The sequence below is a fragment of the Garra rufa genome, chromosome 4 (assembly GCF_049309525.1).
Source record: "Garra rufa chromosome 4, GarRuf1.0, whole genome shotgun sequence".
NCBI classification, from domain to species: domain Eukaryota; kingdom Metazoa; phylum Chordata; class Actinopteri; order Cypriniformes; family Cyprinidae; genus Garra; species Garra rufa.
The window spans coordinates 25,309,770-25,329,732 of record NC_133364.1 but is presented as its reverse complement, the minus strand read 5'-3'; the positions used below and the strand labels follow the sequence as shown (position 1 = coordinate 25,329,732).

The window sequence follows — 19,963 nt, the reverse complement described above, 5'->3', positions numbered from 1 at the left end:
GAAAATAAAACACAAAAAAATGGAATACAAAAATCGAAAATAGAAAAAAACTGAATTTGGGTAAAAATAAAAACTGATTTATCATTGTTTGATAAATAGAAAGAACAGCATTTGCTTGGACTATAAATGTAAAATTAATTAGTAAATTTTGAAGAATTAAATGTGTTAAGTTGTTTGTAGAATAAAAGTATTTCTTACAATGTGAAAAACAGAGACAGAATTGTGTCCAGTCATAAAAATGGAATTTACTGTTTCTGGATAACAGTATTTATAAATAAAAAAATATAAATAAATTAAATACTTGAAATTTAATGAAACCAATAAAATGGAATCCAGAGAATTATTGGAAAACACAGAGTTCGGTCAAAATAAAACTGAATTTGGAAAAACAAATTTATTTCATAAGGCCTTAATTTAATTTTTGTTACACTTTTAATAAATTGCTGTTAAATTGTGAACGTATGAATGAATTGGTAACATGTTTTTTGATCTGGTGGGGTGGGGACTGATTTCAATGGAAATAGATAAATAGAAAGAATGGCATTTGTTTAGACTAGACAATTTTTGTAATGTAAAAGTAATTACTGTCAAATTTGAAGAATTAAATGTGTTAATTGTTTTCAGAATAAAAGTATTAATCTTACTGAATGGTAGTGTGTGTGTGTGTGTGTGTGTGTGTGTGTGTGTGTGTGTGTGTGTGTGTGTGTGTGTGTGTGTGTGTGTGTGTGTGTGTGTGTGTGTGTGTGTGTGTGTGTGTGTGTGTGTGTGTGTGTTTATGACTGTAATTTGTTCAATATTTGTAATGCGTTTAAAAAAAGCCATATTTTCATTCCATCAAAATCTACCTCTCCCTGCAATTCATATCCTGTTTTTTGCTCTTAATAAAGTCATTTTGTTGATTTACTGTAGCCACCTAGCTCACAGCTATGGTGTTTTAAGATTACAGAGTGATGGAGACATTGGCTTATCTTTGAAGGTGCTGCTAGTCTGTGACATTTTAAGTTAATTCGGTCCAAGGATCAGGTTGCTCTTTTGGCTTGGCACAAAACCATCATTGAGTAGAACAAATCCGTTGCCAAGTCTCTCTCCCTCTCCCCTCTCCCTCTATTTTTCTCCATCTGATTTAGATGCTAATATCACACGTTGTACTCATTCTCTCAATCTCTGTTTCTATAAGGGTGGTCCTTCATATGCTTCAGACCAAATCTCGTTTTCTTCATCTCTAGACAAGCGGCGTGCCCTGAAGCTGACCCTTGGGCCCACTTTAGTTGATTAAAACCTCAAGTAAACCTCTGCTTCCGCAGTTAAAGATCTTTCTACTAATGCAGGTAGTGCCCGAAGCTAATCCAAGGACACGGTTGTACCGTATCTTTTCATTTAGCTGATGGAGTCGCACTTCAAGAAAGCAACGCTTTATGAAGTCGTACCCATCTCCTTCATCTCTTGGGAGCCTTTGTTACTGGCTGATTGTAAAGCCCATTTCTCCAATCACTTCAGACCTCAAGGAGATTGCGCAGCCATTGTGCGCTCTTGCCCCGTCAGGCTAACCCCCTGTCCTAATCCCACTGTGTCGCCTATTTAAGGCCAGGAAATAAGAGACCTGAGCTGACTAGAGGTAATCTAGGACACCAGCTGCTTAGCCTGGAACGCCGTCCTTGTTTGTTGATCGCCCTGAATTGGCCTAATCAGTGTTACAGTTGCCCACCGGGGCAAGAGCTGGAGGTGGAGACGGGCTGTGATTATCTCTGATGTAATATTATGTTTCATATGCTTGATTAGTTGGGTCTAATTAACTAAAGCTCTTGTACGGTGATTATCAACCCAGACAAACGCCAGTTGTCATTTGGCAACAGTGTCGGCTTAATCAAGATTACGCTGCGGAAATCCTTTAATCATTCATAATTCTGCACATCATTTTGTCATTTGATAAACAGCAGTAATTGGATTGCAGATCAGTACGGAAATGCAAAAACAAACTTTGTCAATGAAGGAAATGGCATGGAGCAGTTCTTGTGATTTGAGCAATAGGGCAGTTGAATTTTCATAGTTGAAGTTGCGATGGAATTTAAATATTGACAGATTTTTTTCTTCTATATTGTGTAATGGATTATTGAAAAAATGTAGGGTGGGGACTTTTTTTCTTGGTATCCATTGTTTGCCATACGATTTTAAGATGCGGGAGGTTTGGTTATGTATGAAAACCAAACAAAGTCGCAAACAGAATTGCGAGATATAAACTCATGATTCTGACTTTTATCTTAAAATTGTGAGTTTTTCTCACAATTATCACTTTTCTTTTCTCTGGATGGAGTTTATCTTGTAATTCCAACTTTATAACACACAATTGCGAGATATTAAATCAGAATAGTGAGACATAAACTTTCAATTCTAAGAACATAATATCAGTTTTCCTTGTAAACTCATATGTGAGTTATGAAGTCAGAATTGCAAGACAGCTTTTCAGTTCTGAGAAATAAAATCTGAATTTTAAGAAATAAAGTCAGAATTGCGAGATATAAACTTACAGTTCTGAGAAATAAAGTCAGAACTGCAAGACAACTTCTCAGTTCTGAAAAATAAAGTCAGAATTACGAGAAATAAAGTCAGAATTCCTAGAAATAAAGTCAGAACTGCAAGTCAACTTCTCAATTCTAAAAAATAAAGTCAGAATTGTGAAAAATAAACCCACAATTCTAAGAAATAAAGTCATAATTGCAAGACAGCTTCTCAGTTCAGAGAAATAAAGTCAGAATTGCGAGAAATAAAGTCAGAATTACGAGAAATAAAGTCAGAATTACGAGAAATAAAGTCAGAATTGCGAGAAATAAAGTCAGAATTGCGAAAAATAAACCCACAATTCTAAAAAATAAAGTCAGAATTTTGAAAAAAATAAAGTCAGAATTACGAGAAATAAAGTCAGAACTGCAAGACAGCTTCTCAGTTCTGAAAAATAAAGTCAGAATTGCGAGAAATAAACCTACAGTTCTAAAAATAAAGTCAGAATTTTGAAAAAAATAAAGTCAGAATTACGAGAAATAAAGTCAGAAATCTGAGAAATAAAGTCAGATTTACGAGATATAAACCAACAATTCTGAGAAATAAAGTCAGTATTGTGACAAAAAATAAAGTCAGAATTGCGAGATATAAACTTACAATTCTGAGAAATAAAGTCAGAACTGCAAGACAGCTTCTCAATTCTAAAAAAGAAAGTCAGAACTGCAAGAAATAAACCCACAATTCTGAGAAATAAAGTCAGAATTTTGAGAAAAAAAGTCAGATTTATAAGATATAAACCCACAATTCTGAGAAATAAAGTCAGAATTGCGAGAAATAATGTCAGAATTACGAAAAATAAACCCACAATTCTAAAAATAAAGTCAGAATTTTGAAAAAAAATAAAGTCAGAATTACGAGAAATAAAGTCAGAACTGCGAAAAATAAACCCACAATTCTAAAAATAAAGTCAGAATTTTGAAAAAAATAAAGTCAGAATTACGAGAAATAAAGTCAGAACTGCAAGACAACTTCTCAGTTCTGAAAAATAAAGTCAGAATTGCGAGAAATAAACCTACAGTTCTAAAATAAAGTCAGAATTTTGAAAAAAATAAAGTCAGAATTACGAGAAATAAAGTCAGAACTGCAAGACAACTTCTCAGTTCTGAAAAATAAAGTCAGAATTGCGAGAAATAAACCTACAGTTCTAAAATAAAGTCAGAATTTTGAAAAAAAAAATAAAGTCAGAATTATGAGAAATAAAGTCAGATTTACGAGAAATAAAGTCAGAACTGCAAGACAGCTTTTCAATTCTGAGAAATAAAGTCAGAATTCTGAGAAATAAAGTCGGAACTGCATGATATAAACTCAGAATTGTGTTATAAAGTCAGAATTGCGAAAAATAAACCCACAATTCTGAGAAATAAAGTCAGAACTGCAAAACAATTTCTCAATTCTGAGAAATAAAGTCAGAATTCTGAGAAATAAACCCACAATTCTGAGAAATAAAGTCAGAATTCTGAGAAATAAAGTCGGAACTGCATGATATAAACTCAGAATTGTGTTATAAAGTCAGAATTGTGAAAAATAAACCCACAATTCTGAGAAATAAAGTCAGAATTATGAGAAATAAAGTCAGATCTGCATGATATAAACTCACAATTGTGTTATAAAGTCAGAATTGCTAGACAAACTCTCTGTTCTAAGAAATAGTTCACATCTCATAATTCTAAGGGAAAAAAGTCAGAACTGTGAGATAAAAAGTTGCAATACCTTTTTTCATTCAGTGGTGGAAATGGGCTTTCATAGTTGCGACTATTTTACTTCAGTTATAACTCTTTTGATTTAACATTACGAGGTTAAAACATTTTCAAGAAATGAAACATGCATTTCTTATTTCACAATTCTGAGAATATCAGGTATTTCCCTACTCAAAATTTGACTGTATAACTCACAATTGCGAGTTTATATCACAATTCTGAAGAAAGTCAGAACTGTGAGATAAAAAGTCGTAAAAATCTTTTTTTTATTTTTTATTCAGTGACGGAAATAGGCTTCCATAGTTACTATTTTGGTTTAGTTATAATCATTTTAATGTAATACTACCAGATCAAATCATTATAAAGAAATGAAACATGCATGCATGAATTGTTCACAATAAGATCTGTAACATGTAATTAAAAAATAGACAGGGTGAAGTTTCATTTCATGCCCAATTTAAAGAGTCAAATTTAAGTTCTGCCATTACAATCTCACAAAAAAACAGCCAAAATCACTCCTCCTGTGTTGCTTTAGAAATAAAAGTCCAGGTGCGGTAACAGCAGGTCTTATTATTGCAGTATATTGGAGTGTACTGAACCCAAAGACCATCGACTTTGCTGATGACACAGATACTTGGCTTTAAATCTGCCTCTTTTTTTGGAGGATGTGTGTGGAAAGGATTCACTGTCAAAATGTCAAATCAGTGCAGACAATGCCAAAATAAGCTGTTAAAGTGGCATCTCGATGGTATGTGATTGAAATCCATAATATTGGCATGCACGTTTGAGCATGCACGGATGCTTTGAGGTACCATAAGAAGTCTGCTTTTGAATAGTTTGACCCATTCACAAAATTGAATGCTGTTCTGTTCCTATCCTGCTATATTTCCAGTTTCAGAAGCTGATTTAATTACCCTGGAAATCCAGAGGTCTCGCGAGAGCACAATTTCCCTCGAGTCGTTCCTTTGCAAGAAGGACATTTTTGATGTTTTGCCGACTGGATACGGCAAGAGTTTAATCTATCAGTTCACACCGTGTATTGTTGTGATTGGTCGTGGCGTTATCCAATTGCGTGCAGTGAGAGTTTTAAATGCATGCTTGGTGCCGCCCCTCGAGTTAGGTCCTTTTCATTGCTCGATGCCAGACCCTTAATCTTAATAGATTAGGGTCTGGATTTTTTCCAGGCTATGATTTAATGACATTTTGGTGTCAAATAATAGGTATACAGTATGTTAAAAAGTTAAATCCAGTAATTTGACAGGAATTTAGCTACTTTTATACACATTAATATGTTGGCGATAGAGAACCTGGCGCTTTTTCTAGCAGTGTCAACGAGACTAAAGAACTATTGTGTACTTGTAGAGAGGCCCCTGTAGTGAGAGTGAAAGGCTTCAAGTATCTCAAGGTCCACACCTTAGAGAACTTTACATGGACCACACACACCACAGCTTTGGCGCCTGGGGATGTTCAGAATGGCCCCCGATGATCTTTGTAAAGGTACACTATGGAAAGCGTTCACCCAGGTAGACCAGCTACCTGAAATTCCACGTATTTTGATTTAATTGTATTTTAAAAAGCTGAAAAGTTACATTAAATTGAATATTACGTTTTTTGTTTTTTTTATCTTGATGATTTCTCCTTTTGTCCTTCATGTCCTAAAGCAAGCGTGCTTTAACTTGCGCTGTGAATATGAGATCTCCGTATTCAGTAGTCCTCAGAGACCGAGACAAGCAGACAGAGTGAATGAAAGCTCGACGTGAGATTACATGGGATTGGGTTGCCAGGTTCCTGCCCAAACTGTGCAAAAACATTATTTGAGTATCTGGTTAACTGAGAAAACAGTGAGACATTAATCATGTGACCAGCACAAGATCCACAGCACTTAATTCAGTTGCAAATGCACTGATTCACTTATTGAAACATTTGTTTGCAGTCGATTAACATTTACGTTTGTCTTTCTAGGAAGAGAACTTTGGGTCTTAATACTGGGTCAACATCCCAGAGAACATAGAACGGGCATCCCAGAATTCAAATACGTGGGCAACATGCACGGAAACGAGGTAATGCAGCTGTTGATTATTTATTGCAAAACATGATTATGTTTTCAACAAGTCTAAACTGGACCTTTTGCGTGAACGGGTTTCATATAACTGAACTGCTCCCAAAGAACTCATTTTGTTTTCTTTAGATGGGGCTAAATTTGGAATTGGAGGCTTCTTTAAATAGATCCAGAACTGCGTTTGTTTAGTTTTGTTGCTTGTTGTTTGGGCGAGAGGGGGCCAGCGCTGGTCTAAAAGGGCGTATTTGGTAAGGGGTGTGTGGGAAAAAGGGTCTGTACACAAAAGCATTACAGTCCGAGAAGCCGGCCGGGACGCCAATGAAGAGCAGTGGACCGTGACCTTCACCGGAAAAAAAAAAATCCAAGGTGGGGTGTATGTGGGGGGATCTTTTCACCAATGTGCTCCGCCCCTATGCCTATTGTGAATTCAGTACTTCCTGTCTTTGTGAGGGGGACTAAACAAAATTTGCTGAGGAGAAAGTGTGGTTGGAATTGCTATTGGATGAATGGGCTGGGAAGACTTTTGGAGAGAGATTATTGGCTAAAATGTGAAAATACTTTAAATTTAAATGTATTTGAAGAAAATACATTACAGTTTAATTTGTAGGGATGACTATCCACCTTTTCTGAACAGGGTTTAAAAGATTTGTTCATTCCTGAATTAAAATGATGATTTGCTCAACCCGATGTCATCCAAGCTGTTCATGTCTGTCTTTGAGTTAAAAAGAAAGAAATTAAGGTTTTTGAGGAAAACATTCCAGGATTTTTATCCATATAGTGGACTTCAATGAGGATCAATGGGTTTATGGTCCAAATTGCAACTTCAAAGGACTCTACGTGGTCCCAGCTGAGGAAAAAGGTTCATCAAAAAAAAAAGAGTAACAATTTATATACTTTTTAACAACAAATGCTTGTCTTGCTTGTCTTTACATAATCACATTGGAGAGGTCACGCAATGTGACACTGCAATGATACAGTGTCTTGCGAAAGTATTCATACCCCTTAGTTTTTTTCACATTTTATGTTGCTGCTTTGTTAATCTGCTTTAAATTACTTTTTTTTTTCCACATTAATCTACACTTCTTACACCATAATCACAAAGCAAAAACAGAATTGTCACAACTTCGTAAATGTATTAAAAAATAAAAAACCTGAAATAAGTACACTGCATAAGTATTCAGCCACTTGCTGAAGTACCTTTACAACCTCAAGTATTTTTGAGGTATGATGTGACAAGCTTTGCACATCAGTATGTGGCAATTATCTGTCATTCTTCTCCAAATCTCTACACCTCTCAAGCTCTGTCAGCTTGGATGGGGGCAGATGCACATTTTCAGCTTTCTCCAGAAATGTTTGAGCCCAGTCTCTGGCCAAGCCATTGAAGGACATGCACAGAGTTGTCTGTAAGCCACTCTTGCTGTGTTCTTAGGGTCATTGTCCTGTTGGAAGGTACACTTTTGCCTGCTCTGGACAGGGTCTCATTAAGGCCATCTCAATATTTTGGTGCACTGAGCTTTCCTTCTACTCTTACGAGTCCTTTAGTCCATTGAGTTACACCCCATTACCATAAAGCCCAGATCGGTGGAGTGTTGCAGTGATGTTTGTCCTTCTGTAAGTTTCTCCCATCTCCATATATGATCATGGAGCTCAACTAAAGTAACCATCAGGTTCTTGGTCACCACTCTAACCAAAGCCCTTCACCATCAATTGCTCAGTTTGGCCAGGAGGCCAGCTCTAAGAAAAATCCTAGTTGTTTCGCACTTCTTCCATTAAAGGAGTAGTCCACTTTCAGAACAACAATTTACAGATAATTTACTCACCCCCCTGTCATCCAAGATATTTATGTCTTTTTTTCTTCAGTCGTCAAGAAATTATGTTTTTTTTGAGATAAACATTTCTGGAAATTTCTCCATATAATGGACTTAAATGGTGCCCCGATTTTTGAATCTTCAAAATGCAGTTTAAATGCAGCTTCAAATGGCTGTAAACAATCCCAGGCGACGAAGAAGGGTCTTGTCTACCGAAACGTTTGGTCATTTTCTTAGAAAAATATATTTTTACATACCTTTTAAGCACTGAAACTCGTCCAGCACTAGGGGTATCTGTAAATTGTTGTTCTGAAAGTGAACTACTCCTTTAAGGGTAACAGGGACTACATGCCTCTGTAAACCTTCAATGCAACATAATTTTTTTCTGAACTATTCCCACTATGTGTGGCTTGATGCAATCCTGCCACTAAGCTGTTTAGGCAGTGTTTTCTTTTGTTTTGTTTTTACCTCGGGGCTTGGTTTTTGTTCTGATATGCATTTTCAGACCTTTTATTAAGACGTGTATGCCTTTCCAAATCATATCCATTCAATTGAATTTGCCACAAGTTAACTTCACTCTGAGTATCTACAAGCAATATGAATGCTCCTGAGCTAAATTTCAAGTGTCCCAGATACTTATACATATGCAATGGAATCAATTAAGTCTCTAGGTGTAAAGATGTCAAAAGGTCGGTACTTATATATCAAAGTCTACTATGCCTAAATGCTTGTTTTTTTTTTCTTTTCATTTGCATGATATGTTGATTATGAACATTTTCATTTTCGAATTATGGGGCCTTTTGTTGGCTGCTAAGGGGGACTCTTATTGTGATGGGCCTGCTTATAAGAGGGGAAGGGCAGCCATTTTGAAATAGAATTTGTGTTTGGTGAGGTGGCATGCTTTTGTTACGTGCTTGAGTCTACAGACTGATGAGTATTATCTTTATCATTACTTTGTTTCTATGGTCTAAGGGACTGGTGTGTTGTGGCCAATGAGCCTATTTATGGGCTTTCATGATTTGGACTGTTTGGTTTGAGTTTATAAGACTTAACAGTTTTGGTTGTGTTTGGTATTACTTTCTAACACAAGTAAAGGCGAACAATATAATCCAACCCTTCGATATACAATATAATTCAACCCTTTGGTAATAATTGCAGTTGTTAAAGTGTGATTAGTAGTTTCTCTGTGTAATTTTGTTCAAAAGGATAAGGTAAGAAAAAAAAAACGTAGTCTTATTTTCTCCTTCAACTTCAAAATTGTCTGAAATCATTGTTTAAGCTTTTTTAGTAAATGGTGTTTGACTTTCTTTGCATGTATGCCTTGTAAATACTGGGTTGGTTCTTCCGCCTACATTAGTTTTTAATTAAATAAAAAATTATTCGAAAATAACCAATCGTTTCGCTAGATAAGACCCATATTCCTCAGCTGGGATCATGTAGAGCCCTTTGAAGCTGCATTGAAATTGCAATTTCAAAGAATTGACCCTTATGACTGGTTTCCCGATCCAGGGTCACACATATGAATGTCTATCATGCCTAAATGCTCATTTTTTTCTTTTTATTTTCATGATATGTTGATTTATGAACATTTTCATATGCATTTTGTGTGAGGGGGAAGTATGGGGACTTTTGTTGGCTGCTAAAGGGGACTCTTATTGTGATGGGCCTGCTTATAAGAAGGGAAGGGCGGCCATTTTGAAATAGAATTTGTGTTTGGTGAGGTGGCATGCTTTTGTTACATGCTTGAGTCAACAGACTGATGAGTATTATCTTTATCATTACCTTGTTTCTACAGCCTAAGGGACCGGTATGTTGCGGCCAACGAGTCTATGTATGGACTTTCATAATTTGGACTATTTAGTTTGAGTTTAAGACTTAACGGTTTTGGTAGTGTTTAGTATTACTTTCTAACAAACAAGTAAACAGGAACAATATAATCAAACCCTTCGATGTACAATATAATTCAACCCTTTCGTAAAAAGTTGCAGTTGTTAAAGTGTAGTTCTTTCTCTGTGTAATTTGGTTCAAAAGGATAGGATAAGCAAAAACTTAATCTCATTTTTTCCTCCAACTTCAAAATTGTCTGACATTGTTGAAGCTTTTTTGGTAAAGGGTGTTTGACTTTGCATGTTTGCTTCGTAAATACTGGGTTTGGTCTTTCGGCTGTTCTTTTTGTTTTCAGAAAATAAATTATTTCTCTAGATAAGACCCATATTCTTCAGCTAGGACCGTGTCGAGCCCTTTGAAGCTGCATTGGAACTGAAATTTCAAAACATTAACACTTATTAACACTTCATTTGCATGATATGTTGATTATTAACATTTTCATATGCATTTTGTGTGAGAGGGAAGTATGGGGACTTTTGTTGGCTGCTAATAGGGACTCTTATTGTGATGGGCCTGCCTATAAGATGGGAAGGGCCGCCATTTTGAAATAGAATTTGTGTTTGATGAGGTGGCATGCTTTTGTTACCTTAACTCCAGAACAATATCTGAGAATAGAGACATGATATATTAGACTTATTAGCTGTTTTGTAAGTGCACGCTCTGGCCTGGGATATTTGATTTTACCATTTGGATTTTTGGTTTGCGGTCTACCCCAAAGCAGGAAAAGACTGATTGGCCAGACTGAGTATTATCTTTATCATTACTTTTTGGCTTCTATGGGGCTGGTGTGTTGTTCATGATTTACACTTTTGAGTTTATAAGAGTTAACCAATTTGGCTGTGTTTGGTATTACTGTCTAAAAAAACAAGTTAATGGGAACAACGCAATCCAACTATTCAATATACAATATAATTCAACCCTTTCGTAAAGAGTTGCAGTTGTTACAGTGCGGTTAGTTCTTCATCCGAGAACTTTGGTTAAAAGGGATTTTCTCCAACTTCAAAATTGTCTGACATCTTTAAGCTTTTTTTGTAAAGGACGTTTGAAATTTTTTTTGCATGTTCTCTTTGAAAACACTGGGTCGGTATTTCCACCCCCATTTTTTTTTTTTTTTTTAGGAAAATGACCGAACATTTTTCTAGATAAGACCCATATTTCTCGAATGAGATTGTGTAAAGCTCTTTGAAGCTGCATTGAAATGGCAAAAAATTGACCCATATGTCTGGTTTTGTGATCCAGGGTAACACACATGAATGTCTACCATGCCTAAATGCTTATTGTTTATTCTTTTCATTTGCATGATATGTTGATTATGAACATTTCCATATGCATTTTGTGTGAGAGGGAATTATGGGGACTTTTGTCGGCTGCTAATGGGGACTCTTATTGTGATGGGCCTGCCTATAAGAGGGAAAGGGTGGCCATTTTGAAAAAGTATGTTTGGTGAGGTAGAGTTGCTTTTGTTACCTAAACTCCAGAGCAATGATTCAAAATTACCTCTGAGAATAGAGATATGTATAGCTTTTTTATAAGTGCACGCTCTGGTCTAGGATATACAATATTGATTTTGCTATTTACCCCAAAGCAGAATAAGCCAATGAGCCTACTTATGATCTTTCGTTGTTTGGAGTTTATAAGAGTTAACGTTTTTTTGTTTGGGATTACTGTCTAACAAACAAGTAAATGAGAACAATGCAATCAAATGCTCCCTGTGATAATAATTCAACCCTTTCATAAAGGGTTGCAGTTGTTATAGCGTGGTTAGTTCTTCGTCTGTGTACATTGGTTCAAAAAGATAGGGTAGGGTGACAAACTTAATGTCGTTTTCTCCTCCAACTTCAAAATTGTCCGACATCATTGTTTAAGCTTATTTGGTAAAGTGTGTTTGACTTTGGACATTAGATTTGTAAACCCTGGGTCGGTACTTCTGCTTAAGAGAACAGATACTGTACTCTCGTGCTCAGCCCTTCCAGTTTAATGAACGCCTCCCACAAATAAGAGCTTAAAATGGTTATTTTAAAGTTATTTTTGTACTTCCTAAGAAAACACGTTTCCCCTTCAAACACTTTAATGTGTTTCACCGGTAACTACTGTACTTTTCTCTAATGGCTTTTTAAGTTTGGTCAGTCCAAGGATCACTTGTCTGACAGCAGCTGCGGCTCCACAGTGTCCACTAATTAGTTAACATCCTGTCTGGATGTCTAAAGAGTACCACTGTTCAAATCACGCAAATGCAAGGAAGCCATATGAACTTCCAGGATGGGAGGTGCATTTCAAATAAACATGTAAACATGACTAAGGTTAGTCCCAATCACATTACCCATCAACTTCCACGAGTCATCTCATAGTGAGGTGCACCAGATCTTTGATACACCACTAAAGTGTTCATAAGATGGTCTCTTAATGACCCTGTAAGATAGAACATGATCCTTTTGTGTAAACTTGAATGGCAAAAGTCTCTTTAAACATTTAGCTAAAGCGAGCATGCAGACGGTAAACACAGACAGGGCTAGTGTGGATTACTGAGGGATGAAAGAGGAGAAGAGATGGGAATTATGCATGCATCAATGCATTACTGAGAATCAAAGTAAATAATTACATTACTTTGGGCCTTTTATGAAACGCAAACAGAAGAAATCTGGCTGAATCGTTTTGGCGTCTTTAATATTAATAATAATTTCTTGTTTGTTTCCTGTAGCTTAACTACAGACCATAGCTTTAGCAACACCAAAGTTGTGGGTTTGATTATACAAGAAATGTTTCTTTAATGCACTTTATGCATTCAGAATATGCTTTTATCCAAGTGGCAAACGATTTTATAAATGACTTGTGTTTCGCAATTGGCTGCTGGGTGGTTGCACAGTTGCGATCATTCTTGGTGTGTTGCTGTGCGGTTGCTAAAGTGTTCTAGGTGGTTGATAGTAGTGTTGTCACGATACTGGAATTTCTAACTTCGATACGATACCTTGAAAAATATAGATATTCGATACTATTTTCGATACCACAGAGAAAAAAACTGCCACAATATTAAGGTGGTAAGTTTCTTTTTTTAATTTAAAGATATAGTCTAGAACATGACAATGAGGTATATGCATATGTACACTGCTACAGCCCTGTTCAGCTTCTTAGCTTCATTTGAGTTTGTTTCATACTTTATTTGCTGTTCAAATATAACTGGTAGTGTAGGTCGTAAACTTTTATTTATTTATTTTTATTTTTTTTCTAGACCACACTTTTTTAAAATTAACTGATCTAACTAATCTTAGAACTTAAGTTAATGGTAAAAGATATTTGTTAACATTAGTTAACATGAATAAACAATGAAAAATACTTCCAAAACATTTATTAATCTTAGTTAATTTAAAGTTAGTTTAAAGTATAATTGACTACTACATGAACTAATTAAAATCCAAAGTTATATCTGTTAATTTTTTTATTGGACCAGAGCTAACATGATTCGTTGTGTTTTTATTACCTACCGTTATCAAAGATTCAAATATTCTGTAACAAATGCATTGCTCATCGTTCATAATTGCTGGTTAATACATTAACATTATTTGAGGAACAGATTTTAATGCCGGTGTTGTGCCTTTTTTCGACCCCTGCCAAATTATTACCCCCTCTCGTTGAAAGCGCTACCTGATTGCCTAATCCTAACCCCACCCCTAATCCTAACCCCTCCTCCACACCTAACCCTAAACCTACCAATACTAGGGGGGTAGTAATCTGGCAGGGGTCAGAATTCAGCACAACACTGGATTCATAATCAATGATACACGCAAGCAAACATGCGTGCATCACACACAAAAACAATGCTCTGGATAGACATTTAGACAAATTGCAGAATTTAAGTAATGATTTGTTTGAAATAAAGTTAAATAAGCGCAGTTAATTTACATTTGACCGCAGTTAAAGTATTTACTCGTCTAAGATTCCTCAATCTGATTATATTAACGAACTACGGTAAAAAATGGGACAACAATCATATTAGCAACAATAATAGGCAATCTTATTTAATGATTCAGATGATAATGTTAAAATGAGAACAGTTCTTTATATAGACTCGGGTGTCTGTCTTTCAGGTGCTTTGCGAAATTAGTGGTGTTAGCGCCTTTTGTTAGCACTGCTCTGTAGCAACTCTTACATATTGGCTTGCTTGTGTACTTCGGCTTTCCATGTTCATTATCCGAAATATTTCCAGATAGCACTCCTGCTGTGTTCTTTATCAAACAAAGCCGGTCACGGGGCACCGCACCCACCTTTCTATTCGCTTCACTTGAATGAGACGAGACAGGCACTGCGGTCACGCGTCTTTGTGGAGAAGTGAAAGTGACAGCTCGGCTAGTATCGATACTTCGGGAAATTAGTATTGGTATCATTCAGATATTTCAGTATCGATATTTATCGAAATATCAATATTTTTGACAACACTAGTTGCTAGGTCATTGTTGTACCGTTTCTAGGGTGTGCTGGTTGATTGTTTACTGGCAAGAGCCAAAACAGCCTAAGGCTGTATCCAAAATTGTCATTTAAACCCTAATATAGTGTGCTATTTGAAGGGAAAGTTATTTTTAGTCATTGATTGAACTTATTCAATCCCATAATGCACTGCATTACTGAGTGTACAAACTATAAACATTCAACAGCTGCAATAGCTGTAATGCTTTGTGTTGATTGAGGCAAATTCCTGTCTTGCCAGAAGATGCCATCCACTGCAGATTCAGTTTGTTTTAAATTGTTTGCTTAATCATGATTTATGACAGTTTGTTTTAACGTTACAGTTTGTTGACAGTTTGATCTTACATTTTAAGATCATTTTGTTACTTTTAAAGCTTACCAGATATTATAAAAGCACTGTGATAGTTGTAGAGAGAGAGAGGGGGTGGAAAAGCAAACACATGAGAAATGTCTGTACAAGTTTCCTGCTGACATTTTGAAATACTCTTGGGTTTTTATGCTTTAACAACACAACTTCTGTAATAAATAGAATACTCTTGAGGAGAATCATGACCGGGAAATAATTATCTTTACAAGACGTTTTAATCTGGTTTTCTTGCATTCTTGGGTAATTGGTTTGCATGTAAACCAATAAAACAGGTTATTAAACAAACTAAATCAATGTTCTTTAATGATTAGCATGATATAAGTATTTAAATGTGCTCCGATGTAAACTATGATATAAACTATGATATACTGTTTCAATGTCTCTGCAGCTTGGGTGCCTTTTTAATGTAAATCTTAATAGATTTTTGCAATCATTTTGGCCACCAAGTGAAAGTTCTAGAATTTAAAGGGATAGTTGGCCCAAAAATAAAAGTTCTGTCATTAATTACTCACCCTCATGTTTCAAACCCGTAAGACCTTGGTTCGTCTTTGGAACACAAATTAAGATATTGTTGATATTTTTGCAACACAACTGACACATTCAAGGCCCAGAAAGGTAGTAAGAGCATTGTTAAAATAGTCCATGTGACATCAGTGGTTGAACCCTAATTTTATGAAGCTACAGGAATAATTTGTTTGAATCCGTATGCTGCACCTTGTTTGCGAGCAGGAGGAGAAACGCATGCATCATAGTACTCTTGTGAATGCAGAAAAGAAATAGTTGAATAAAGTTTGTTTTCTTTCTGTCTATGCAAGGTCAGAAAGCTCTTGCATTTGATCAAATTTGTGTTTCGAATATGAACGAAGGTCTTAAGGGTTTGGAACAACATGAGAGTGAGTAATTAATGAACTATCCCTTTTAATATTAAGAATAGGAGACTTTTTGTAGTAGTATCTTGTAAATTAAACATTATTTTGTGTTCAGAACTGGTTTACATTATGTAACAGTGAGAGGCATTTATGTAAAGTTAAAGTCCAGTGAATGTGTAACACAGGGTCAGATAACCTCCGGTCATAGAGCCAGTGCAGTGTGACTGACTTGACTTTTTCCAGCTCTGGTTTTACTTCTATCTTAAATTATTCCTCTGCACGCTGCTCCGGCCAGACCAGACCCAGCCCACCGGCTGCATGAAAGCGCGATTGTTAATATACACACCGCTCGGAGTCCAACAGTGGCTCCTTTTTTCCCTCTCACTTTTAATTTGCCCCTCAATCTTTTTTTTTTTTTTTTTTTTTTTTTTGTCTGATATTATTTAAGGATTGTAAGAATTTTAAGGGAGTTATTCCGAACCAGAGTTTGGGTGGTCTCGACAAGAAGCTGGGGGTATAGTGTGTATCTGTTTATCTAAGACAATTCTCGTGTTGTCTACGTGCCAACTGAGACACGGGGTGCACACGCATGCCAACTTAAACAAGCAGCCCACGTGCCTCGGTTATCAGAAATAGATGCATAAATATTCTCCTCTGATTTAGTCATTTCATTTCCTGAAGTTTTCATAGGCTTGTCTGTGAAGTTAATATTTTGTAGACTTGCAAAGCCAGATTATTGGCCATCAGTATTCAGTCAGCATAAGTCTAGTTCAAGTCGGGTCAGGAAGTGTGTACTTGGAGGAAAAAGACCATCTGGCCAGCATGTAGGGGACTGTTCGTTTGCTTTGCATGCATTTTACAGCAGAAATATGAACTTTGTTAAAAGGATCGTTTACCCAAAAATGAAATTACCTCATGATTTACTTACTCTCAAACCATCCTAGGTGTATATGACTTTCATCTTTCAGATGAATACAATCTGAGTTGTATACACAAGTCCTTCTAAAAAAATTAGCATATTGTGATAAAGTTCATTATTTTCTGTAATGTACTGATAAACATTAGACTTTCATATATTTTAGATTCATTACACACATTTGAAAGTAGTTCTAGCCTTTTATTGTTTTAATATTGATGATTTTGGCATACAGCTCATGAAAACCCAAAATTCCTATCTCAAATTAGCATATTTCATCCGACCAATAAAAGAAAAGTGTTTTTAATACCAAAAAAGTCAACCTTCAAATAATTGTTCAGTTATGCACTCAATACTTGGTCGGGAATCCTTTTGCAGAAATGACTGCTTCAATGCGGCGTGGCATGGAGGCAATCAGCCTGTGGCACTGCTGAGGTGTTATGGAGGCCCAGGATGCTTCGATAGCGGCCTTAAGCTCATCCAGAGTGTTGGGTCTTGCGTCTCTCAACTTTCTCTTCACAATATCCCACAGATTCTCTATGGGGTTCAGGTCAGGAGAGTTGGCAGGCCACTAAAAGGTTTTTTGGGGAACCAAATATTGTTCTTCCATGACATAACTGTGGGGAAAAAACAACCTTTTGGAACTTTTATTTTTAGGAGTGTACTTGGCCTTGCGTTCTTTCCTTTCCTTTTCCAACGGATAACGTAGGACATAGGTGTAGCATATGTTCTGTTAAGAATGTGTTAGTCTTGTGTAAACCAAGTTGTTTACAGCAAAGGAAAACCAGTCTCCTCTTGGCTTACCAAAATCCTTGATTTGTCTTTACAAATCCTCATTTTTGTACTTTTGATTTGTGACTATATATAGCATTTATTAACCCATAGGAGCAGTGTGGAGTACTTTTTATAATGGATGGATGCACTTTATTGGATTTTAAAATCTTAACAGCCATTCACTGCTATTATAAAGCTTGTAAGAGCTAGGACATTTGTTTTTCAAAATATAATTGTATTCGGCTGACAGAAAAAAAAAAACTAGAATAGCTTGAGGGTGAGTAAATAATGGGCTAATTTTCATTTGAGTACTGTGTAAAAAAAAAAGGGAATTTAAATATCCAGTAATAAAGATTTCAGTGTTATTAAATGTCTAAAACATTTTTGCAAATGCTTAATTTTTAGCACAGTATAGACAGTCGGTCAGCACTTGGAAACTGTTCCATATTTCACAATCACTTGAACAAAACATTTCACAACATAAAAGGATAGATGTAAGGACAACCAGATAAACTTACAGCAGTTTAGTATGACAGCGAAATGTGTTTGAATGTGAGAATTCCTTCTTAAATTAAGCAGGACCCCTCTACCATTTCCTCTCTCACAGGTGTTTTGTTTCACCAACAAGTGTAAGCTTGGCCTTAAATGTATCACCACACAGGTGTGAGGGATCTGTCTGTGCCCTCACACACATGCTGAAATGTTTTGGGAGTCGATCTAGAGACGTGTAGGTGTGAGCATCAGGGCGCCGTATGAAGATGATCATGTTTTTCAGCCCTGGCGATGGGCCCTGTGATCGTGTTTGGAGCGCTGAGGGGACTGAGGGTGTGGGTCTTTTTGAAGACGAAATGGTAAACAGTTCTTAGATGTTCTCATAGCTCATTGCTTTCCCTCACAATAGATGGACACTATGTAAATTGTATGGTAAACAAAAACCCAACCACATCAATAAAGTTTCAGCCACATCAGTGAACTTCATAGGAGGAATGTAATGACACTAACATATAACCGCTAAATAAAGCAATTTGCAATGTAAACTATAAAATGACAAGTACAATGTTTAAGAACTTCTAAGATGTGTCAATGAGACGTGTAACCAGACTTTACTGTTTCCTCAGAACAGCGTAATTGCTGCTGAAACAGATGTTTTTCTGAGATGAGTCAGTGAGTAAGTGCCGATGGAGACAGGAAGAACTAAAGGGCTCAAGACGTCCACTGATGACGATATATTGAGCTCTTGGTTGACAGAACTTTCTTGTAGATCTTATAGAGCAAGTGTTTCTTTCGTATGGATTTGATCCAAATCGGCTGATGAAGGAACAGGGAAAACTAAAGATTGTTAGACTGTGGTGTCCCACGGTCATCAAATTGAACCATTATAAAGATGAACAAGTTTGTCATGTCAGTAGAAATGTGTTATTGGATGTAGTTTATAGAAGTTTCAATAGGTTTAAGTATGATATGAAAAAGGCTTAAGATGAGTAATTTGATGTAAACGGTAAACAATTTAACAGCAGTTCATTAAAAGTTTAACCGAAATCACTTTAAGGCAGTTTTTTTTTCCTCTTTAAAATCATTTTTTTTACCTAATTCTGTTTTCCACTAATTTATATTACACATTTAATGAAACCATTTAAATGGAAACCATAAAATGAATGAAAAACACAGAATTAGATTAAAAACAAATTGAATAATAGAAAACGAGTCTCAATGTAGTTTTGTTAAACTTTTAATTGCTGTTAAATGTTAGTTTCATGTTTTACATTTTGACATGCTTTTAGATGAATAAATACAACGTATTTTAAATTAAACCAAATATGGGAGAAACTAAAACATGTTTCATATTGCCCTACATTCATACAAGCAGACTACCAATTGTTAAAATTACATTAAAGCCCTATTTTTTTCTTAAAATTTAGTTTGTTCAGTTTGCTATTTTTTTTTTTTTTTTTTTTTTTTTTTTTACCTAATTGTGTTTTTCATTAATTTTCTTGTTTCCATTTTAATGGTTTCATTAAATTTTAATAATAAAGCAAAATTTCTTTTTTTTTGACACATGGCTGTCCATTTACATTTTTCTGCTTAATTCTGGTAAATGACATTAAGTAATATTTCTGCCATAGTTTCTTCATGTTAAAACAAACTTATTTTGATGTGAAGACCTTTTTAGTTTTTGTATACAAGACAATAGTTTTTCTCAAAAGACTGGTAAATGCTCATGAAGTGACTAGAAATTCTAGAAATTGTTGTGTTTACGTACTCACATTGAGGTGGCAGAGTCTGAAAACGCGCATCTGCGCCATTCATTCACACAGACACGCATAACATGCAGGATTTAAATAGTATTTGTGTGGCTTATTGCAGTTTGATCTGCTCTTGATTTATCCATCCAAGTTTTAGCAGATTCTGCGATTTATACAGTAAATATAATACAATAAAATTAATACAGTTTTTATATTCTGGAAATCATAGGGCCCTCTGAGTGAGATTGATGCTACTCTCTTCTAAAGGTGTGTTATCACAGTTATAAGATAATGTGTGCTGTGGTCTGTTTCAGCTGTCACAGATAACC

General features: G+C 35.7%; 1 protein-coding gene across 1 annotated transcript in view; it reads left to right on the top strand.

The window, feature by feature from the left end:
- The window catches only part of cpm (carboxypeptidase M), a 48,088-nt gene that overhangs the window by 3,321 nt on the left and 24,804 nt on the right, over positions 1 to 19,963 (top strand). Inside the window, exon 3 of the mRNA XM_073838894.1 lies at positions 6,216 to 6,313. Within this exon, the coding sequence (XP_073694995.1) occupies positions 6,216 to 6,313 (98 nt within the window). The remainder of the gene's footprint in view (positions 1 to 6,215; positions 6,314 to 19,963) is intronic.